Here is a 24815-nt window from a genome sequence, read left to right on the forward strand (position 1 = left end):
CGTGGGTGAATACCCACTTTGTCAGACGCATGTGATGAAGTGGGTATTCACCCAAGAAGCTTATGCTCCAAGACATCTGTCAGTCTATAAGGTACCACAGGACTCTTTGTTGCTTTTTACAGATCCAGACTAACTCTCCCTCTGATACTTAACATAAATTAAGAACACTTGTGTGGACACAAATGCTAGAAGTGTTCACGCCTGCAAAGAAGAGGCACATATATATGTATGAGCAAAAAATGTGCATGCAAAAGTACAGATTGGGGATGAGAGTTTTTTCCCCTCAAGTTTTAGGCTGCCAAAGTACTTTTCCAAATAAAAAGCAAGTGCATTTTAGTGTACACAATGTTTTTAAGTAATACTATTTTTAATAAAGTAAATTATGATGTGTCTAGCCTCTTTACACACCCAAGTGGGGTGAATACACATTTACAAATGCTCATCATGATGTGCATTATTCCTTACCTTCAGTTGAAAATAACTTTTAAAAAATCAAAAATCCTAAATATATAGGCACATTAAGGTATCATTTTCTAGTAGAGCCCATCAGCTATATTAAGATGGAAAATAATGTTGGCAATATACTTTCATTCTTCTTTTCATGATTGTGTGTGGAAGTTTAACTCTAGAGAGTTAAACTTCCCAAAAGATTATTAAGGAAGAAGGAATTAAGAGGAAATTTGATGAAAAGCAGAAGACTTTCAACTCTTATGTAATACATATTATTAAATGTGGGCTCAGGGCCCGACTCAAAACCCACTGAGGTTAATGGAAGTCTTTCCATTGACTTAATGGGCTTTGGGTCAGGCGTTCAGTGTCCCATCCCACTTACACCAGTGAACTTAAAGCAACTCTGCCAATTAGTTTTAGAAATGTGGATCCCATCCAAGACTCTGAAAGTAGTAGATTAAATTGAAAAATACAACATACCTGAAAGGTGTGTATACAAAAATCCTGAAGTCGGTAAAAAATACAGCATGTTAGTCCTTAAAATACAAAAATACCTCATACTACAAATGTTTGTGTGAAAATCAATATATTTCATACTTCTCCTCTTGATGGTGGTCCTCTTGGTCACTAAGCTCATCATCATCTACCAGATGTCCAAAGGGCTCAGAAGAAATTGATACCATGTTAGACAGAATGATTCTGCTATCACTGCTGCCTGAAAGGACTAACTGGTCATGAGAATGATTGTATCGTACATTCCATACCCTATAAAATAAAAATAATGTAAAAAGTATTACAAGAGTCTATTCCACAGAGTCAGTCAATAAATATACTGCACTGTTTAAATACACTATTTCAATTTAAATGTGAACAAATAGTTTAAGAGTAATCTAATCTATAAAATGGGTTATGCTCTAGAAATTATTTTGGGGAAGTTCTATGGCCTGTGCTATACAGGAGTTCAGATTAGATGATCATAATGGTCCTTTCTGGCCTTAGACTCTATAAGCATGGGTAGAATCTGACACTCTCATTCTAGAGATTGTTTTTTGCTGTCTTCATTTGGGTCATAAACTTTCATGTAATTTGATTTTCCAGGGCCATATCTTTACAGGTTGCAGTGGGGAGGTAAGGGTGGAGGGACCAAACCCTAATATAATTCCCCAAGAGTAAATGTCTATTTATGGTTCAATATATCAAATAGACAGTCTAAAAATACTAAATACAGTAAGGTACTCTAAAAGCAAAATATGGACTCGAAATAAACTTCTACATTAACCAAGATCTCACAACATTATCACAGTGAACTGTTAAAATAGACCCTAAATCAAAAGGATTAGATTTTGCTAGTGTTTATATTTTATGAATTAGGTTAACACCAATCGCTTTATGATTTTCTTTTGTTCTATTTTTTGTTTTCATCTTCTCAACAAGTAAAAATACTGCTTCTGTTATTTCGCATCTTCAAGCTACTGCCAAAGCGGCTGCAGGTCCAGATTTAAAGTGCAAGTGATTCTGCAGCCCAAATCCCAATATAACCACAAAAGTATCAATACATAAGCATTCAAAAATGGAATGGTTAATCTCTTTAGTAATTTTTTTAAACTATGGGTGAGATTCTCACCGTGCTCTGGCCCCTTCATATTGTGTAGAGGGGCCAGAATGGTGTAAAGGGGCGCTCAAAGCCCTAGATCTGGCCAAGGGAGAATACTGCCCCAGGGCACAAACTGATCTAAGGACCCCCCTGCCTATGCTGGCTCAAGGGCTGTGAGGAGCAATTTCAGGGTGCGGGCTGCAGCATGTAGCACTGTAGAGATGCTGGGCAATGCAGCTGCCATAAGGCAGCCCAGGGAGGATGCTGTAACTGAGACGGCCCTATGGCTGTGTAAATTATGTCAGGGGCCACAAAGCAACCCAGAACTCAGAATGAAGAGATGTCTTAAAAGACACCTGAGTCTCTTCTCCCTGTGCTGTGCCTCTTCGAAAATACAGCCCAGAATCTCACCCTCCATACAGCTGAAAATACCTTAGTAGAAATTAGACTAACATTCCCCAACCCTTAATTTACAAATTATACAAGAAACAGTCACATATTAAAACCATTCCTCGATGCAGAAAAATGATGAATCACAATAGCATAAACACAGCTAGTTTGCATTGTTTTTAAACAGTAAAATAATTAGCAGAATAAATTACATAAACCGTCCACCCACAAAACAGCATGCAGATAATTTATTCTACCAGTGGGAATGCTCCTCTAGTGTCTTCACTGGCTCAGTGACATTTCTAGTATCCCAGAATTTCACCTTGCAGTCATCTCCGCAACTAGCCAGGTAGTACTGTTTATTGGGATTAAAGTCTAGGTCCCGTACCAGCTGTCCATGTGCATTTTCTATGTAATAGATCTGTCTGTAAAACACATTAAAATTAAATTTACTATGAAAGCTAAGTGCAATCTACTCATAAAAATCTATTTCTCTAGTAACTTAGTTAATCCTTTGGCACTGACAGACCTAGGCCATGTCTATATTATAATTAGGGTGACCAGATGTCCTGATTTTATCGGGACAGTCCTGATATTTGGGGTTTTGTCTTATATAGGCACCTATTACCCTCCCCCACCCCATCCCGATTTTTCACATTTGCTGTCTGGTCACCCTAATTATAATCTTTGGTTGACACAAGTTACGTCAGCATACAGCCATTGAGTCTGTACTTTGGTTGTGGGCATGCACAATTGGCTGTTTGCTTTGGGGTGGCACGTACTCACCAGGAGTGGCTGTGTCAATGCAAAGTGCAGTGCACCATGTGTAGATATCCCAGTGTGCCACACACCTTTGTACAGCGCAATGTCTTTTGCGATATTTTCACAATGTGTTATGGGATAGAAGTGACTCGGCCAGGGATCTCTGAGAGCTAAGGGTCAACTTCTCAGTATGCAACTTTCTCTGTTCCATAATGCTAAACATATCCCATAATTTTTGCACCTTTTTAAAACGACCTATAAACGCCGTGGCACTTTTCCGTGTCTTCCACCTCTGATAGAAGCCTGCACTGATAGAGCTCTGCACTGTTCTCATTAATACTGCAATGATCCTCTGGTATTTACAGAGCTGCAGGAAGTACTGCAACAATGGGAGACATGACAATGTCTTCGAGGACAGTTTACTAAGAGACAAAGTGAAAAACAATTCAAGATTGTTGGTAGTATTCATGGAACAGATGCAACAGTGAAGTGCTGCTTCTGGGCCTGAGAAACAAGCACTGGCAGTGGCTCGAGAATCTTCAGATATGAAACACCACATTCCTGGATCTGTGTGCCAAGCTCGCCCTAGCCCTCCAGTGCAGGGAAACCAGACTGAGAGCTGCGAAGTGAGTGGGGACTGCACTGTAAAAGCTTTCAATTCCAGATTGCTACCACTCTGTGAGAAATCATTTTGGAGTTGGAAAATCCACAGTGGGGGCTGCAATCATGCAAGTGTATAGAGCCATTAAATAGTCTCCTCCTATGCAGGACTGTGACTCTTGGCAATATGAAGGACATAGTAGATGGATTTGCAGCAATGAGGTTTCTCAACTGTGATGGAGTGATAGATGGCATGCATATCCCTATTTTGCAGGGCGGCTCCAGGCCCCAGCACGCCAAGCGTGTGCTTGGGGCGGCATGCCGCGGGGGGCGCTCTGCCGGCCGCCTGAAGGGCGGCAGGCAGGGCGCCTTCGGGACCAGCGGACCCTCCACAGGCACGCCTGTGGGAAGTCCACCGGAGCCGCGGGACTGGCAAGCGGCAGAGCACCCCCCGCAGCATGACGCCATGCTTGGGGCGGCGAAATGTCTAGAGCCGCCCCTGTATTTTGGCACCAGCCCATGTTGCCACAGAGTACATCAACAGAAAAAGGCTATGTTTCTGCGTAGACTGTCGGTCCTTCATCAGTTAAGACTGAGCCGATCACAATGCGTCTTCCAATCTTCTCTCAATCTGGCCATCCTTTGCCATGCTTGTCCATATCTCATTAGGAAATCATCCCACCTCTTTGGAGGCCGACTGCGTGGCATGTTTCTATGGTTATGTAAGTATTGGTAGCTCATCGGGGACGCTTTCTCAATATTAATGGGGGCTGGTCAGAGAAGGCGCATGATGCTCGCATCTTTAAGGACTGTTCAGAAAGCTGCAAGCTGGGACATTCTTTCCACTGGTGGATTACCATTGGTAATACTGAAATGCCAAATACTAACTTTCTTCACCCTCTCCCCCATTCTATTCTCTTTCCCCTATCATCTGAACATATGTCAGGATTACCCCAATCTTAAAAGACCCTCCCCTTGACCACACTTATTTCTTCAACTACCGTCCCATCTTCTTCTTTCCCCTTTCTTCCAATCTTCTTGCAATTTATTCTCACTGCCCGGACTTCCTCTGATTTAATTTTCTTTTGGAATCCACACATTCTGGTTTCTATCTTCTCAGCTTGACATACACTGCTCTTATTACAATTACCAATGATCTCCTCCTGCCCTAGTGTGAAAGTCTGTTTTTTTCTGTTCTTTTCCTCATTCGTTTAACACCTTCAACATCATTTTCTACCCACTCTAGGGGTTTCTTGACAGTATTCTCCTGCTTCTATTCTAGCCCTTCTTCAGTATCTCCCTCCTCCATTTTCCCATTCTCTGCAAATTTTTATCCTCGGTTCCCTAGTCTTTACTTCTTTTTCCTTAGTTATGGCTGAATTCATCTTCTCTTATGGCTTCCACTCCTACTTCTGCCTACTTACAGGAGCTTTCTGTAAATCAGCTAGTCTGGCTCCCCTTATTGTGAAGAACCTGCTTTTTTTCCCCCAATGCTAGTCAGTTATGCAGTTCTGCTCTGTTCAAGCTCAGAAGCTCCGTGGGTCCGAAGAGTCCCTCCTGCAGAATTTGGTAGCTTAAAGAACAGATTCCATGTAAGAATCCTGGGGTACAGCTTAGTCCCGTGAGCTCCTAAACTCTGCAGAGTAGGAGCTTCAGACAAATCTTGGGGAATGTCAGAGTTGTGGTTCAATATGACTATACACCAACAGGTCCACATGCAGTTGGTGTAACATTTTCATACACGTATAAAACATAGGTAGCTGGGGCAGAATAGTTATATTCCAGGAAATACAGTGACTTTACATATTTAGTAGACAAATCAGACTAGCCTCTTTCTAGAGATACTACAGTCTCTTTAGCTCAGAGTTATTCTTGTTCGTATTTTTTTTCATGTAGATTGCAAATAGTTAATTGTCTGAAGCCCACTGCTCTTCAAACTGGTTTTGAGACCGTCTAATCTGAGCTACAATTTTTTCTATAGCTTGTATTTTGTTTAGACAAGCTGTAATTGTGAAGTTTGCTTTTTGTAAACCATACTGTAGCATTTTTCTTTCCGCTACTGTTAATAACCTGAATAAATATTTTTCACTGGTGTTTGCTAGGATACTTCATTAAACACAATGTTCAGAAGATTTCTCCATTAGGACTAGTAAGTAAGAGTGTGAAACTTAAATGTATTGTGTGCATGGTCTTTATCACTTAAACTTTCCTTCTTAGAAACATAGTTAGGCTTTAAGCTCAAGTGTGAATACAACATGCTGAAATGAGATAATTACAGAAACCAAAGGAAGAGCCCAAAAAAATCCTCCTTTGCCCTTCAACATTACCTCTTATACATTTTTATTAAAGCCAGCCTTATTTATAAATATGAAGCTAGATTTTTGCATGTCCTCTTACAAAACAATGAAAATGACAAGATGCTAGAAGTACAAGAAGAAATGGCTTTTGATGACTGTATATATGTCTAGTTAGCTTTGCTTTGCTTTATGAAATTAAATAAACCTTTTTAGCTTGGGAAACATGGGGACTTACTGCTGCACCCTGGGCTTGCAGGAGCCATAGAACAAAATTTGAAATCATCCTCCCTTTAAGGCAACAGAAGTTATTACAAGACATCCGTTTTCTCAGTTTAGTGATAAATTACTGTATGCTAAGGGGATAAATGGTATCTTAAAAAAGCTTGCAGAGCCTTCTGTTGTTATGGCAACAGATGTGCACATCACCACTCCTCTGCCTATCAAAATCACAAACAGAGCAGGTAAAGAGTCCCTAACTTGCATATTTGCAGCATTTTGTTTGTCTTGGCTCACTTTTTTTTAAATTAAAGTCCATAATTGTGTGGAACTAGTATCAGAGGGGTAGCCGTGTTAGTCTGGATCTGTAAAAGCAACAAAGAATCCTGTGGCACCTTATAGACTAACAGACGTTTTGCAGCATGAGCTTTCGTGGGTGAATACCCACTTCTTCGGATGCAAGAATACCCACTTCTTCGGATGTGTGGAACTAGTATGTTATAATCTTAGATACAGTAGTTACTAAAATGGTAAAAGTAAAAGGTAAACTTTTTTGATTAAATTACCTTTAACCATCATACTATGAAGGTAACAATTAGTGCACCATCAGTACTCTGATTTAAACAGACATTGATTTTCATGGTGAATTACTAAACAGCTCTAGTTTAAATAATACTTATATTGTGTATTGAACAATCACCTTGGGACTACTGCATATTTCGATGACACTCAATATGCAAGGTAGATTTGAAGCTTAGAAAAAACCCAAGAGTAAACCCTTTACTTGAAAGTTCTGAATACACCAACAACGCAATCCAAATCCATTCCATTTACAATTATTTATGCAGTCATATCTTTTCTACCCTTTTTTTCAAAAAACAAGTCAAAAGTGATTAAAATTAACCTCCAATGGAGAGTCTATTCTTTAAGAACAAGAGAGCAAATTTTATTGTTACCTCATACTTCGTGTATCCCATCCTCGAATGGCAGTATCATTGGCTGTTGCAACTTGCGTACAATTGTGGTGTGGACTCCATCGTCCAGAAGTAAATTTTAATTGCCCTTTTCCTTCCAACGCAGCAGAATTGGACAGCTGTGCATTAAAAAAAATGGGGTATTTACAAATAAGGCTAAAATTAAAATAAGTGCAGGCACAGTGCAAAAATTGCAAGCTGACCTATTGCTCCAAGTGCAAGAAAGTAAGGTAGAGATGCTAGGATAATAATGGGGACAAAATAAATAAATACATACATACATACATAAAGAGTAAGTATGTAAAAAACTCAGACCAGTAAGTTTGTTTTCTAGCCGATACAATATGAAGTAATTTATATAAGGTTTATCCAGTGTAAGTTACTCAGTGGACAATGGATATAAAGATCATTTTCTAACCTTCTTTACATTTCCAAAGAAAATTAAATTGTTTCATATAATTTGTTGAAGCTTTGTTATCAGGGACGTGAGACGATCTACACAGTTTTGTACCTTAATAGCCCTCATGGAATTATGAGTTTCAAAGACAGAAAATATCTTGAATGTCCAAAAGTCTTCCTAGTTTTTAAGGACAGGTTTGAGTGTATTAAAGTATGAAACATCTGGCCAATTTATCATGATTTTGTCCCACGTCACCAAAATATCAGGAAGGAATCAGACATCTCATTTTCTGCTTCAAGCTCTGGCTTCTCAAAGGCCAAAATGGAAAAAGGAGAAGGAAGACAACCCATTTTCACACCAAAATGAAACTGAAGCCAAGTTTCCTAAAACAAACATACACTATACTTGTTCACTATGTAAAACACTTAATCTAGAGGTTATCATTCTAAAGTGGAAAGAGACTGCTGCAGAATTAATAGAATAGCAGTGAGATTGAATGGAATCGGAAGTGTGGTTTCCATTGCATCAACTCAGCATCAATATGGTCCAGCAGCAAGAGCACCAAAGTGAGAGCAATGAGTCCTGTTTTATTTCTAGATCTGTCATTGACAAATTGTGTAACCTTGGCAAGTCCCTTGAGTTCTGTTCCTCAGTTTCCCCACTTGGAAGATAGATGTAATGATTATGATTGCTCTTTATAATTACATCAGAGGGATAAAAAACAGGAAGGGAAAAGAGCTAATTAAACTAAAAGGCAGTGTTGGCACAAGAATAAACAGATATAAACTGGCCATAAACAAGTCTAGGCTAGAGATTAGAAGAAGGTTACTAACCAGCAGAGGAGTAAGGTTCTGGAACAACCTTCAACAAAAGTAATGGGGGATAACTAGTTTCAAAATTATGCTTGATAAATTTACAAATTGTGTCATATTTCAGTGTAACTGCATCTGTATTCCCCCCTCCACAGCCCCTAGTGAGCATCTACTTATTGTTTCTGTCTCCCTCATTCCTGACTAGGATTTCAAGGTAACACGGTTCCCTGCTTTATACTGCAACATCCCCAGCAAAGCAGTCTATCTAAAGCAGTGATTCTCAAACTTTTGTACTGGTGACCCCTTTAACATAGCAAGCCTCTGAGTGCGACCCCCCCTTTATAAATTCAAAATACTTTTAAATAAATGTAACACCATTATTCATGCTGGAGGCAAAGCAGGGTTTGGGGTGGAAGCTAAGAGCTTGCGACCCCCCCATGTAATAACTTCATGACCCCCTGAGGAGTCCCGACCCTCAGTTTGAGATCTCTTGATCTAAAGGCCAGTATCTGAGCTTTGCTTTCTCTTCAGGGACTCTAAACAGTATATTGCTAGCAGTTACAAGTTACCACACAGCTTTTTCTAAGCAAGCACATATATTCTTAAGGTAAAAGCATTACAAAGAAAACATAAAAACAATAGGAATTCCTATACACATGCTAGCAGCTTACCAGAGATCGCACATGAGTCTTATAGATCCCTAGTAGGTCAAAGTCTTTCCAACCCTTCTGCAAGGGTTGGAACTGCTTAGGACAGAAGGTCCTGTCCTGTCTTCTTGCTGGATTAGGAAGAAGGCTCTGACTGAGTTTAAACCTAGCCTTTTTATATCAAAAGCCCTTTCTTTGCCAGCTGATCTCTGGAAAACCCAGCTTGAACCAACATACAGAAGCCTTCCCGGGGGTTGGTACCTCTCCAGAGGTTTGTCACAGGATGCTTCTTCGGCTACCCAGTAGGCAGTGCTGTCTAACTTGTTTTTGTGGTCTCCTAGTCACAAACACAGAGTCCATTTCTTTTCCATCATGTATATATCTTTAATTCTCAGTTTCCAAACATGACAGGATGTAGCTCAGGTGTACAGTAGCAGGAGTCTTTCACACAGCTTTTCTCCTCGATACAGCTTACCCCCCTTACTTCCTGTTCCTCCCAATTATATATCCTCCCCATTACTAAGCCAATTACCTCATTAGACCAACAACTATGACCAAGGGTCCGTAATCCCCACCATGAACAGGTTGATTGATTCCAGTTAAGCCTGCAGCCTTTTCTGTGCTACAGCAACTTCAGGGACTAGGACACTATGACTAGCTCTCTGTCACAAGGTGTTTATAGCCTAAGTGATTCACCTTAATCACCCTCCACTGGAGGAGCAAAAAACAACCCTCCCTCCCTAGAGTTGCACACAACCCCTGGCCCATATTGATACATAAATCATTCAGAACCTTAACACAATACCTTCCCCCAAATGAAATTACACGACAGGGTTATCTGCAATAGCAGGGGACTACATTCAATCATAGAACTGGAAGGAACTCGAGAGGTCACCTAGTCCAGTCTGGCAGGATTAAGTATTATCTAGACCATTCCTGACAGGTGTTTGTCTAACCTGCTCTTAAAAACCTCCAATGATGGAAATTCCACCACCTTCTTAGGCAATTTATTCCAGTACTTAACCACCCTGACAGTTAGGAATTGTTTCCTAAAGTCCAACCTAAACCTCCCTTGCTGCAATTTAAGCCCATTGCTTCTTGTCCTATCCTCAGAGATTAAGAAAAACCATTTTTCTCCCTCCTCCTTGTAACAACCGTTTATGTACTTGAAAACTTATGTCCCCTCTCACTCTTCTCTTTTCCAGACTAAACAAACCCAATTTTTTCCAATCTTCCCTTATAGGTCATGTTTTCTAGACCTTTAATCATTTTTGTTGCTCTTCTCTGGACTCTCTCCAATTTGTCCACATCTTTGCTGAAATGTGGCGCTCAGAACTGGACGCAATACTCCAGTTAAGGCCTAATCAGCGCAGACTAGTGAGGAAGTATTACTTATTGTGTCTTGCTTACAACACTTCTGCTAATACATCCCAGAATGATGTTCACTTTTTTTGCAACAGCGTTACACTCTTGACTCATATTTAGCTCGTCGCCCACTACAACCCCCAAATCCCTTTCTGCAGTACTCCTTCCTAGGCAGTCATTTCCCATTTTGTATGTGTGCAACTGATTGTTCCTTCCTAAATGGAGTACTTTGCATTTGTCCTTATTGAATTTCATCCTATTTACTTCACATAATTTCTCCAGTTTGTACAGAGCATTTTGAATTTTAATCCTATCCTCCAAAGCACTTGCAACCCCTCACAGCTTGGTATCATCCACAAACTTTATAATTGTACTCTCTATGGCATTATCTAAATCACTGATGAAGATATTGAACAGAACCAGACACAGAACTGATCTCTGTGGGACCCCACTTGTTATGTCCTTCCAGCATGACTATGAACCACTGATGACTACTCTCTAGGAACGGTTTTCCAACCAGTCATTCACTCACCATATACAGTAACTCCTCACTTAAAGTCATCTTGGTTAATGTTGTTTTGTTGTTACATTGCTGATTAATTAGGGAACATGCTCATTTAAAGTTGTGCAATGCTCCCTTCTAACGTCGTTTGGCAGCTGCCTGCTTTGTCTACTGCTTGCAGGAAGAGCAGCCCGTTGCAACTAGCTGGTGGGGGCTTGGAACCAGGGTGGACGGGCAGCCCCCTATCAGCTCCCCGCTCCCCTAAGTTCCCTGTGCAGCAGCTGCCTGCAGTTCAGCTGTGTCCCTCCTCCCCACCCCCCGCCATGTGCTGCCCCTGCCCTCTGCCTTGGAGCTGCTCCCCAAGACTGCTGCTTGCTGTGCCAGGGGGGAGGGAAGGAAGAGGGGGGCTAATGCCAGGGGGGCTGTCCCCCTGCTCCTCTACCCCGCTTACCCCATCTTCCATAGAGCAGGGCTCAGGACAGAGGGAGCTTGCAGCACCTGCGGTCTCAGCAAGCTGATCTAATTAACAAGGCAGGAATGTGCACATCTCCCTCCATTCCTGCTGGCTTGCAGAGTGAGAGTTAACCCTTGAGGGCTCGGCCAATTGCTAGTTCATCATTTAGCAGTAAGGGAAATATCCCACCCTCTGACTCCTCCACCTCAACCAAGCTTCACAATCATCATCGTGTACCAGCATTAAATTGTTTGTTTAAAACTTATAGTGTGTGTGTGTGTGTGTGCACGTCTGTCTGTCTTTTGTCTGGTGAAAAAATTTCCCTGGAACCTAACCCCCTCATTTACATTAATTCTTATGGGGAAATTGGATTCGCTTAACATTGTTTCGTTTAAAGTCGCATTTTTCAAGAACATAACTACAACGTCAAGTAAGGAGTTACTATAGTAGCTCCATCTAGGTTGCATTTACCTAGTTTGTTTATGAGACGATCATACGAGACAGTATTGAAAGCTTTACTAAAGTCAAGATATAACATGTCTAGTGCTTCTCCCCTCTTCACCCCCACCCCCATACCCTGTCAAAGAAGGCCATCAAGTTGGTTTGACATGATTTGTTCTTGACAAATCTACACTGACTGTTACTTATCACCTTATTATCTTCTAGATGTTTGCAAATTGACTGCTTAATTATTTGCTCCATTAGTTTTCCAGACACGAAAGTTAAGCTGACTGGTCTGTAATTACCTGGGTTGTCCTTATTTCCCTTTTTATAGATTAGCACTATATTTGCCCTTTTCCAGTCGTCTGGAATCTCTCCCGTCTTCCATGACTTTTAAAAAAAAATTGCTAATGGCTCAGATATTTCCTCAGTCAGTTCCTTGCGTATTCTAGGATGCATTTCATCAGGCCCTTGTAGTATCATTAGTGCCCACATGGATGAGTAGCATGGGATAGTAGTCAGAGGGTTGGATGATCCTCAACAATCTCTCCATAACGTCTTGGATATGGGCCCCTGGCAGGCAGCATGCCTCCTGGAATGCCATGTCAGGGCAACTGATGAGTACCTCTGTCCCCCTCAGAAGAGAGTAACCAACCACCACCACCCTACGTTTCCTCCTGGGAGTGGTGGCTGCGATCCTCCCAGCCTTCGGGGTAATATGGCTTCTCCTCCTCCACCTTTGGGGGTGATTCCTCATCACTCGTTGCCAGGGCAGCAAATCGGTTTTCCATCACCACAGTGGGTGGGTTAGGAGTAGAGATGGAGCACTGCTTGCTGCCATAAGTAAACAGCTGCCTGTGTCCTCCCTGTGACAGAGCCATATCCTCCTCCCCCAGTGATGTGACAGCAGTTCTCTGTAGTTGGATAGCTTTCTCAGCCTTGGATGTCTCCATATGAATACTCTTGAGGAACACCTCATGGGAACAGATGCTCCTCAGCCTAGCCACCTCCTCCTGTAGCTCTCCCACCTACTTCCTGAGAGATTCCACCAGCAAGTACCTTTCACACTGGATGGTCCCCCCAGCCTGGCTTTCTGTGATTGGGAAAAGCAGGCCACAGTCTCTGCAAACCCACACCAGGATCTCGGTAGAGGAATCCATGGTTAGGTTGTCTGTCTGGATACAGGAGCAGGTGGAGGAGACAGGAGCAGCGTTGGCAGTGGTGATGAGGTCCTTCCTAACCATAACGATTATATTACAACCTCCTCCTACAAACTCGCTCTCAAACTTTTGCGGTCCCATTTGCTAGCTAATCCAGAAGGTCCCTTCCAGTCCTATCTCCTATGTTTCTATGATCATCTACCTTTGTAAAGTACTGAGAGCCAAGGATAGAAAGCTCTATATAAGTGGCAATAATAATAATAATCATAACACCACCACCACCAACACTACTAATGATTCACTGAAGATATGGCACAATGGAGGTGCATGACATTTTCATTTAGTAAGTTCAGTATGTTTGACTTTTTTTGTTTTTCACAGAAACATTTCAGTTCTTTAAATTTACAACTCTGAAATATCTAAAACAGTACATTCTTATGCTTTTGAATTATTTGAAAAATCATAAAATAGAAATTTGAGAATATATCTAATTTAGAGAATGGGAAAATTCCCTTTAGACCTCTTTCTCCTTAATGAATTTTTGTAACATTTTATTAATTTCTACAGTGCCTCCCTCTCTCTCTCTCTGCAGCAGCTAGGCACTTTAATTACAGACAATAAACCACAAAAGAAGAACAAAATAAAATCAGTTAATCAAATGCTAACAAATGAAGCTTGCATCTTGCCCTGAAGGTTGCTAGATTAAAATGACTATGAACCACTGATGGACCTTCAAGTACAGTGAATTCCAATGTGAGACCCTTAATTGAGGAAGCTTTGCCTCCAAACATGAAGTATTCAGTATGTTCAGGTAGCACACACTTCTCATCTTATCATTACTGTCTTTACAGGTTATAGGGTGAAAGATGGTATCTCAAGTAATGAAGTCCCTAAAGATCTAAATCGTTAAAGATCACCATCTGAGATAAATTAACTCATGGCAGTGAACCTCACCACTCAGGAAACAGGCAACTGTATTCTGCAGTAGCTAGAGATAGTAGGTGGACTTCAGGGTAACTCTACATAGAGGGCACTGCAACAGCCAAACCAGGAAGTAAAGATATAAAAGACTGCTCTCAGGTTCATAATACAAGGAAATGAGTAGTCTTCTGGCTAGCTGGAGATGCTGAATGGCACTATGAACCATAATACTATCTGAGAATTCCAATAGGACCCTGACACTATCAATCATTTTGCATAAAATTGGATACACAAAATGAGAAGAGTGTGCAGACCCAGCCTACACTCTTCACTTCTCCATGTTTCTCATTACCGACAAACATCTGTTCTTATTCAATTTGAGCTAGTTCAACTTCATCCAGATTGCTCTTTAAGTATACATTGGAAAAGTAATGAGACTGTAGAATCTGAGTTAAATAAAAAAGAATTGTAGAGACAAGTATCATCAGTATAGTGGTAACACGAGTGCTTCCTGATCACAACCTAATGGTTTCATACTAGCATTGGGAAAACAAGGAACAGGGAAGGACAGAAGATGGAAATTTGTAGGACCCCACATGCTACAGCCTTTGGAGAGAAACAATTGCTCAGCAGTTGTTTTTAGTACTTTTCCAAGAAGGAGTGAGCTGAATTCGCATGGACACATTATCTTGTTTATTAAGAGAAGATAAACAGTCATATCAAAACAGTTTTAGTCCCATGCCAAGGTGAACACTGACCAACAGAGATCAACGAAAATTGTGAAATCCAAACAGGGCTGGCACAACATCAATATTCAGAACTTCTACTGGTGAACCAGACAAACTATCCATAAAGATAGCAGTGCATGAAGGATCAGCATTGAGACGTTTCTTGTTTATATTTGACCTGGATATCCTCACAGAAGGAGGCACCTTGGTGCATGCTGTTTTCAGATTCTATTGCTCTATGCCAATGGTCTCCAAACTTTTCATGTCATGCCCCTCCAGCTGCGGTTGGGAACTGAGAGCGGGGCCATGGTTCCGGAGGAGTGGGGAGCACAGACAGGGGTGAGGTGGCCAAGGCTGGGGCCAGAGCTGCAGCCAGGGCTGGGAGCCAGGGGCTGCGGCGGAGGTGGGGATTTCAGCAGGGCCGGGGGCTGCAGCGGGGCTGGGAGCTAGGGGCTGAGGCCAGAGTTGGTGGCTGGGGATGTGGCCAGGCCAGGAGCTGAGACTGTGGCCAGGAGCAGAGCCTTCAGAGCAGGGCTGGGTGATATTCCCTCCCCGTCACCTGTGGGGGCTAGCCCAGGCCCGCCACGCCCTCCTGCACTTTCCTCTGTGCTCCACAGTTTGGGGACCACTGCTCTATGCAGTGAAGAGAAAGATGTAGAACAGGATCTGGATAAATGGAGAGATGTGTTGGAGAGACATGGGATCAAAATAAGTAGAGGAAAAATAGAGTATATGGTATATAATTTCAAACATGTGAACACTGAAGGATTATCTTTGAAACTAGATGGGCAGACAACAGGAAAAAACACAGAGTTTAAAGAACTGGATTCCAATCTGGGGAAATGGAGGATGGAATTAGAGCTCAGATAATAAATGCCTGGCTTAAATGGAGAGAGAGACGTATTGTAGTATGTGATAAGACGACACCTGTTAAGATTAAAAAGGAAAGTTTATAAAACAGTGGTGTCAGGTATCAGGGGGTAACTGTGTTAGTCTATCCACAAAAACAACAAGGAGTCTGGTGGCACCTTAAAGACTAACAGATTTATTTGGGCATAAGCTTTCATGGGTAAAAAACCTCACTTCTTTAGATGCTCATCCAGTTTTAATACCTGGTGCTAAGCGTCAAACAAGGAAGAAACATGAGCAAATGATCTGTTCCACAGAAATGCAGATACTGAGATTGATGAGTGGTGTAAGCAACAAAGACCACAGGAGGAATATGTATGTTAGAGACATGCACAAAGTAATACCCATAAATGAAAAAAAGAGGGACTGCAAGTTCAGACAATTTGATCCCAACAATTATGGGTGCAGGGCAGTCCAAAAGATCAAAAATGAAAGAAAAAAAGACAGAGAGGCTGATCCAAGAAGTAGTGGAGGGATGTCATAAAGGAAGACAGATTAGCATGTGGTGTGCTAGACAATATGGAATTGAACAGGACACTTTGGAGGGAGAGGACTTGCAGAGCAGACTCCACAGATGGGATTAACACAAGGAGTAGGAGGAACAAGAGAAAGAGCACACACACATAGGAAAATGAGCAATTTAGGAACAAAATACAATCACTAACTCATAATGAAACTAATATTTAGCCAAACTAGGGATAATACATACTTTTCCAATGTATATGGTCAAATACATGCAAAAGGCCCATAAAAATAGGCCATATAGGTCATTTTTTGGAGGCAAGACAAGACGGTTTATACATTTGTTGGCAAACAACAACGCACCACAGTTCTGGGATGAATATTTTGTGATTGGGATGCAAAGAACATGCAAAATGTCCATGCGTCAATGCCTCTGTCTATTTAATTCTACTGCAATATGTTTAGAACAGCTGAAGATGGCATTTACTTGCATAGGAAGATCTACCTGATTTAGTGACCTCGGAACTATAGTCCAATTGAGGAACCTTCTCACTTTCTCCAACAAAACCTGAAGAGATCCTGTGAATTGTTTGGGCTTTAGACCTCGTCTCGGTTCAACTAATGATTATAAATGGCAAAGAATAACTAATTTAATTTGAAAAGGTCCTGACAGTGAGCGTAAGATTAGATTCACTGCAGGGAATGTCCTCAAGCAATTTTTTAAAATGCAGCTTGGTTCTAAGATGGTTGAAATAGAGGCTAAAATATATGTATTTAAATACTATAGTGGAGAGGCACAAAATCATGTTGACAAAAATGCTGAAAGAATGAAAAAAGGAAACTAAATTGGACTATATAGACAATAGTTATGGATTTAAAATATTTCCTATGATAGGCTGACAGGATGATACAGGAACTGAAGGTGCCAGTAGTCTGATTACAAAATGGCTTTGTAACATTTTTAGGAATTCATTAATATCTTCATATTTATTTCATAATTAATAATCTTCATGAATGATCTGGAGGAGGCGTGGACTGCACTCTCAGCAAGTTTGCAGTTGACATTAACTGGGAGGAGTGGTAGATACACTGGAGGGTAGGGATAGGATACAGAGGAACCTAGACAAATTAGAGGATTGGGACAAAAGAAATCTGATGAGGTTCAACAAGGACAAGTGCAGAGTCCTGCACTTAGGTCGGAAGAATCCCATGCACTTCTACAGACTAGGAACTGAATGGCTAGGCAGCAGTTCTGCAGAAAAGGATCTAGAGGTTACAGTAGACGAGATGCTTAATATGAGTCAACAGTGTGCCCTTGTTGCCAAGAATGCTAACAGCATTTTGGGGTGTATAAGTAGGGGCATTGCCAGCAGATCGAGGGACATGATCATTCCCCTCTATTCGACATTGGTGAGGCCTCATCTGGAGTACTGTGTCCAGTTTTGGGCCCCACACTAGAAGAAGGATGTGGAAAAATTGGAAAAAGTCCAGTGGAGGGCAACAAAAATGATTAGGGGGCTGGAGCACATGACTTATGAGGAGAGGCTGAGGGAACTGGGATTGTTTAGTCTGCAGAAGAGAAGAATGAGGGGGGATTTGACAGCTGCTTTCAACTACCTGAAAGGGGGTTCCAAAGAGGATGGATCTAGACTGTTCTCAGTGGTCGCAGATGACAGATCAAGGAGTAATGGTCTCAAGTTGCAGTGGGGGAGGTTTAGGTTGGATATTAGGAAAAACTTTTTCACTAGGAGGGTTACCTAGGGAGGTGGTGAAATCTCCTTCCTTAGAGATTTTTAAGGTCAGGCTTGAGGATGCCCTGGCTGGGATGATTTAGTTGGGAACTGGTCCTGCTTTGAGCAGAGAGTTGGACTAGATGAGGTCCCTTCCAACCCTGATATTCTATGATAGGACTGGAAGGGTCCTCCTGGGTCACCAAGTTCAGCCCCCTTCAATCAAAGATAATCTAGTTATGTAATCCTGTTCACAAATTTACCCTGCTTTACCTTAAAACTAATTTGCTCCCACTACTCCTATTGGAAGGCTACTGCAGAACCTCACTCCTCTGATCATTAGAAAATCTTTTATTTTACAGCCTGAATTTATTCATAGCCAGTTTACATCCATTTGTTCTTGTGCCAACATTCTGTTCACCTTAAAGAGCTCTTCCTCTCTCCTTGGTGTTTATCACCCTGATGTACTTATAGACAGCAATCATACTCCTTCTAAACCATTTTGCTAGGCTAAACAAACCAAGCTCTTTTGGTCTCCTCTCATAAGATTGGCTATCAATTCCTCTGATTATCCTACTAACCTTTCTATGTACCTGTTATAGTTTGAATTCAATAGTTAATCTTAGTAGGCATTGTTTATTGTATATTTTCTTTGGAGTAATTTGCTTGCAAATACATAGAGTAAGTGGACATGGACTTTTTCCCCTTACCTTGAAGATTTTTCTGAATACCTGCATTTGATGTCTTGTAGAATTGATTATAGCCTCCAAATCAACTGTGAAGGACTCTACATAAAAGCTCTCTTAAAGAGAGACCATTAAAGACTTTTTGATTATACATTTCATTTTTTTTTCTTGTTAAATCTGGTGAGAAAAGATTTTCTGTGCCATAGGTTGAAGCTGCATTCAAGGCCCACAGATCTCTGTTCTGTTTTGTTAATCTCCCTGAGTAGCCTACTTTTATTTTTACACATACACATGAGCACACAATCAGAAAAACATTTAAATTTAAAATTTTGTTTTTAAAGTTGTGATGTACTTCATACTCAACAATCCCATACAAACAGGTTGTACAGAGACGTAACAAAATCTTATCTGTAGCCACATCACATTCATGTTCAAAAGACCCCTTATATGTGGAGGTGATGGCCTATGTAAAAAATATATTTATCATACTGTTAATATCACCACCTGTTCTCTGCTCACTAATCCATTTGCAGGGGATTACCTCTAACATTTCAAATTGCAGAACAGCGGGGTTTTTTAAAGTCATCTTGCTAAGGAAATGTTTCCTCCTCCTCCCCTCAATTGTGGAATTTCCCTTCCTTGTTATTGGCAATATTCATTCCTGGATCAGTTTTTCTACATATCAAAGGGCCATAGCTTTGAAGCCCAGTATTTCTCAGCACTGCGTGGCTAGAAACATGAAATTAATCCCTTTGAAAAGAGAAGACTCCAAGCTTCCTAATGGGGCTCAACAATCTATTCTAGCCCTATTTAAGCCTGGAAAGGCTTAAAATATTTGACTTATAATTGTCATAACTTTAAGGATCAGAAAATCTATTTAGATCTTATAAAGGAGGTTTTTATGACTCCCTGTAAGTCTCATACAATTGGACTCATAGTAACTAAGGCATCTAGATGGTTGCTTAAGACAGATTTCACGGCAAAATCAACCAACATGGAAAACATACCAGCTTTATAATAATTGATACATTTGGCCAAGATTGAAATGATGCTAGATCTGTGATTTTGAGGGGAAAAGTCTCCATTGGTTTTCAAAATTCAGCTGTCAAAGGAGAACCCCTATCCACAAGTGGGTTCTGGTTCACTGAAGCAGCAAATATCACCTAAGGGCTTGTATACACTGGCAATTTACAGTGCTGTAACTTTCTCACTCAGGGGTATGAACCCCCGCCCCCCCAAGCGCAGCAAGTTTCAGCGCTGTAAGGCGCCAGTGTAACCAGTGCATCAGCGCTGGGAAGTGTGCCCCCAGTGCTGGTAACTACGCCCCTCGTGGAGGTGGGTTTTGGTTTTTTTGTTTGTTTTTTTGTTTTTTGAGATCTGGGAGAACTCTCTCCCAGTGCTCTGCTGTGACCATAAAAGCCATGTTAAAGTGCTGCCACGGCTTTAGTGTTGCCAGTGTAGACTAGTGAATCACTAAGAAAATTTCTGGGGGCAGAAGACTAATCATGGCAGAACAGTGATTCCTAGAGAAAAACTTATTCAGAAATAACTGAAGTTTCCAAAGTACACGATGGAAGCAGTGTGCTCACCATGAGATATCAGAATATTTTAGATGAGGTTATGGAGGAATTGCTGGAACTTTCTATTGTCTCTCCTGAGAAAGTCAGTAACACTCCTAGCCTTTTCAAACTAAGGCTTTTCACAGACCATCCCAACACAGTGCAATCTAAAAAACTCAATCAGTCACGTATTGATATACTACTGGCCACATACTTATCTTGGGTTGTTCTTTAGACTTCCACTGACTCTAATTTGGGTTATTCATATTTTTCAGGTGCAAGCACATAACTGCTGTCATTGGCTAAATCTCCTTTGTTCCTTTATCACTGACCTTGCCCCCTGGAGCCATTATTCTGCTAATCAATCTCTGATGCAGTACAAGCATACTTTCTATTTGGAAAGTAATAGAATTTAGAAAATATACTAGCTAAGCAACACTAACTGAAATACTGATGGATCAGCAGTCTTTTGAATCAGAAGCTGGATATTGCTTTAACGATATAAACATTGATTTCAAAAGTTATGCTGAGATTAAATAATATGTATCACATATAGCTGTTTTCATCGGAAGGTTCAAAGTGCTTTACAAAGGAAGTCAGTATCATTATCATAAACAGCTTTGTTGTGGCTTAACCAGTTAGATAGTCATGGTGAAGAATCTATTGTTCTCAAAAGTCATTGGTAGACTCCAATACTGGGTGATGGAGGACAGATGAGAAAACATGTTCGCAAATGTCTGCATGACAGAGAAAGAAAGTTAACTTAGGGGAAAGGAAAAGCAAATGGAAAGAATCTAAGTGACAGTAACAAATTTTAGTAACTAGAACCCAGGCCAAAAAATGAGGAAAAAGCCCTAACACTTAGACATTCGTTCAAAGATATTTTATTATGAAAGTATGACTAATGACAGACTGGACAGCATCCTGAAAGAAATTATATTTGATACAGACTGGAATTAGGGAGAAACATGGTAACTTTAAGATTGTATCAGAGAGTGGCTAGGACAGTGACAGTCTAATTAACATTAAAAAGAACCTAAAGCAAGGGAAGACAGAGCTGCCCAAAGGGAACATGGAAGGAAGAGAGGAAATGTTAAACACGTCTGAAAGAATCCAACACTTCAATCGGACAAGGACAGCTACTGCATGCAAATAGACTTTATCCCAAAAAAGTAGTTTGCAAGAGGTTTAAAGGTTCCTTAGGAGTGATGTGTGTTACATAAGAGGAAATTAGAAAAATAATGCAGCATATCCGGCAATTACATCTCTCAATAAAAGTGAACACAATGGGTATTATGTCAGAGAACACAGGCTGATGAACTTCTTAGGGGCTGGATTTAAGCAAATCTCATTGTCAATTTGCTAAAATAAAATATTACTTTGCAGCTCAAATGGCAATGCAGGTGGTTTGGGATACTGAATGCTGTAATACCTGGTTACAAGCTGTACAGGAAAGACACTAGATCAAAGAGCTGAATGTAAAGTATATCATAGACTCTAGGAAGATAAATATTTTGAGTGGTCAGAACCATATAGTTGAATGTATATGGAAACAAAACCACCATGTGAATGTAAATATATTAGTGGGATTATACTACACCACTACCTTGATACAACGCCACCCGATATAGCACAAATTTGGATACAGCGCGGTAAAGCAGTGCTCCGGGGGGGGCGGGGCTGCGCACTCCGGTGGATCAAAGCAAGTTCAATATAACACGGTTTCACCTATAATGCGGTAAGATTTTTTGGCTCCCTAGCCTCTTAATCAAGGAAATGAAATTACATGCACAATGTTCAGAGGCAGCAAAATCTAACAAAATGATGATAATGGGAGACTTCAACTACCCACATATAAACTGGCCAAATGGTACAATGGGACAAAAAGTTTAGAGAAACAATTTCTTCACATTTGAGTGCTGCTTCTTGGAACAAGTAGCTCTGGAGCACCCAACAAGACTCTTGATTTAAGTAACACACACTAATTCTAGAAGTGACAGCAGCTGAGCCACTACATAATAATGACTGCAGTATAATTAGATTCAACATTCTTGGGGCACGTAGGGTACCAAAAAGTGACATAGTGACACTAAACTTTAGGAAAGGAGATTTCAATAAAATGAAATGCTTAGTCAAAAAGGCCCTAAAATTAAAAGTGGAGGAAGTAAAATCCTTACAGGAGGTATGGAGGCTACTAATAAAAAACAAACCGTCTCAAAAAACAGGTGTGCCACTGAACAAAAAGAGAGCCAGGAAGACAAACGGTAAATCGGTATGGCTACATTGCAAGTTCTGAGATGCAATTTGCGCCCAACAGAAATCCTTCCGAAGTTTGAAGTCTGATCCTGCTGAAGCCAATAAATAGTAACATAAAGTACAGCAGGCAGGAAATAAGAGGGGCATAAGGGTTAAAATTGATTTTTATAAACAAATAGCCTAAGATGTAAACAAAAACAAAAATGCATGGGATTCTTTACGTTTATCAGAAACAAAGTTATTCTGGTCAGTCAGTCAGAGAGACAGAGGAACTTCAAAAAGAATTAAACACGCCAGCTGAATGGACAATACAACAACAAATTAAATTCAGTGTGGATGAATGCAAATTAGCACACACTGGATGGAAAAAAATTAACTACTCATACATGTTGCAGGATTCTAAATTAATTGAATCAACTCAAGAAAGGGATCTGAGTGTCACTGTAGATGGCTCAAAGCAAACCTCTACACAATATGCAGCTGCAATCAAAAAACTAATGAGATGTTAGGCTACATAAGGAATGCAATTGTAAGTAATAATGGTATTATTATAGGCGTCATACAAATCAGTAATGTGGCCTCACCTGCAACACTGTGTGCCGTACAGGTCACCAGATCTCAAAAATTATATTGCAGAAGTGGGAGGGGATTCAAACAAGACCAAAGAGAATTGAAGGGCATGGAAAAACTCTCATATAAACAGAGACTGAAAAAGATTGGGACTGTTTACCTTAGAAAAGAGACAAATAAGAGGAGACATGGTAAAACATAGGAAATAATGAACGGTGGAGAGAAAGTAAATCAGGAAATACTGTTCTCCCTGTCCAATAATCCAAGAGCAAGGTGACATTTGATTAAATTGAATGATGAAAAATTCAAAATTCAAGATTTTTCACACAATCTGTATTTAAACTTTTTAACTCATTGCCACAAGAAGTTGTTGAGGCCAAGAATTTAACAAGATTAAAAAAGGTCTTTATATGATCATCAAGTACATCCAGAGTTAACATAATTAATAACAAAAGTTTTGAATGGATTATTAAACCTCATGTTTCTGCATTAATCCAACCTCTAAGTATTAAAGATCAAGAGAACATCCAAAATAAGGGACCGATGATCCCATGTCTGTCAATTGTGCGATTCTTACAACTCCTTCTGAATCGTCTGATACTGGCCACTTTCAGAGACAAAAATAATGCACTAGATCAGTGCATCAATCGTGATCGACTGGTTGATCCTGGAGCCTCTGCCGTTCGATCGCAATCTCCGGCTGCTAAAAGTACGGCAGCATAGCGGAGCTCAGGCAGGCTGCCTGCCCTGGCCCCATGCCACTCCCAGAAGCGGCTGGCTGCTGGCACATCTCCCTTCCCCCAGGGGCAACAGAGTGTGAGGCGGTTCCACGTGTTGCCCCTGCCCCCAGCACCATCCCCGGAGCTCCCATTGGCCAGGAACTGGCCAATGGGAGCTGCGGGGGTGGTACTTGCAGGTGCAGGAAGCGCACAGAGACCCGCTGTTCCCCTCCCGCTCAGGGGCCGCAGAGATGTGCCAGCAGCCAGCTGCTTCCAGGAGCACTGTGGGGCCAGGGAAGGCAGGCAGCCTGCCTGAGCCCCGCCAACCAGGAGCCCCCTGTGGTAAGCACCTCCTGGCCGAAGCCTACATCTCGCACCCCCATCCTGGAGCCCCCTCCTGCACCCAAACTCCAAGAGCCCACACCCCTCACTCCCTCCTGCACCAAACTCGCTCCCAGAGCTTGCACCTCTCACTCCTGCACCCCAACCCACAGCCTCAGCCAATGCACACCCCACAGTTGAGAATATTACACTGGTTCGGCCACAGAGACCCCCTTGGGACTGTCACCTGATGTGATGGATACACCTCTGAGCCAGTTTTCCCTGAGTCCAGCTTGGGACTCCAGAACCCTGCCTTATTGAGCCAGACATGCTAGCCTGCTGCAAAACAGACCCAGGTCTGGTCCATGCCCCCAAAGCTGCAGGCATTAACCAAAAACTGCTCAGCAGGTCACCTATCTCCAGCACCCAGACCCCCTGTTCCCAATGGGATCCAAACCCCAAATAAATCGGTTTTCCTCTGTATAAAACTTATACAGGGTAAACTCATAAATTGTCTGCCCTCTATAACACTGATGGAGAGATATGCACAGCCGTTTGCTTCCCCCAGGTATTAATCACTTACTCTGGGTTAATTAATAAACAAAAGTGATTTTATTAAGTATAAAAGTGGGATTTAAGTGGTTTCAAGTAATAACAGACAGAACAAAGTAAGTCACCAAGCAAAATAAAGCAAAAACACACAAGTCTAAGCCTAATACATTAAGAAACTGATTACAGGTAAAATCTCACCCTCGGAGATGTTCCAATAAGCTTCTTTCACAGACTAGACTCCTTCCTAGTCTGGGCCCAATCCTTTCCCCTGGTACAGTCCTTGTTAGTTCCAGCAGACATCTTAGTCGGAAACTAGATGTTCTCATGACTGACAATCC

General features: G+C 41.2%; 1 protein-coding gene across 3 annotated transcripts in view; it reads right to left on the reverse strand.

Moving 5' to 3' along the window:
- Nucleotides 1-24815, reverse strand: part of EIPR1 (EARP complex and GARP complex interacting protein 1) — a 172581-nt gene that overhangs the window by 14401 nt on the left and 133365 nt on the right. For 2 of the 3 annotated variants that reach the window (XM_039530230.1, XM_039530231.1), the window contains 4 exons: nucleotides 7266-7402; nucleotides 2692-2859; nucleotides 1048-1215; nucleotides 931-954 (listed from right to left, as the gene is read on the reverse strand). In XM_039530230.1, the coding sequence (XP_039386164.1) occupies nucleotides 931-954; nucleotides 1048-1215; nucleotides 2692-2859; nucleotides 7266-7402 (497 nt within the window). The remainder of the gene's footprint in view (nucleotides 1-930; nucleotides 955-1047; nucleotides 1216-2691; nucleotides 2860-7265; nucleotides 7403-24815) is intronic. The other variant, XM_039530233.1, reaches the window with a different exon arrangement.

The sequence above is a fragment of the Mauremys reevesii genome, linkage group 3 (assembly GCF_016161935.1).
Source record: "Mauremys reevesii isolate NIE-2019 linkage group 3, ASM1616193v1, whole genome shotgun sequence".
NCBI lineage: Eukaryota > Metazoa > Chordata > Testudines > Geoemydidae > Mauremys > Mauremys reevesii.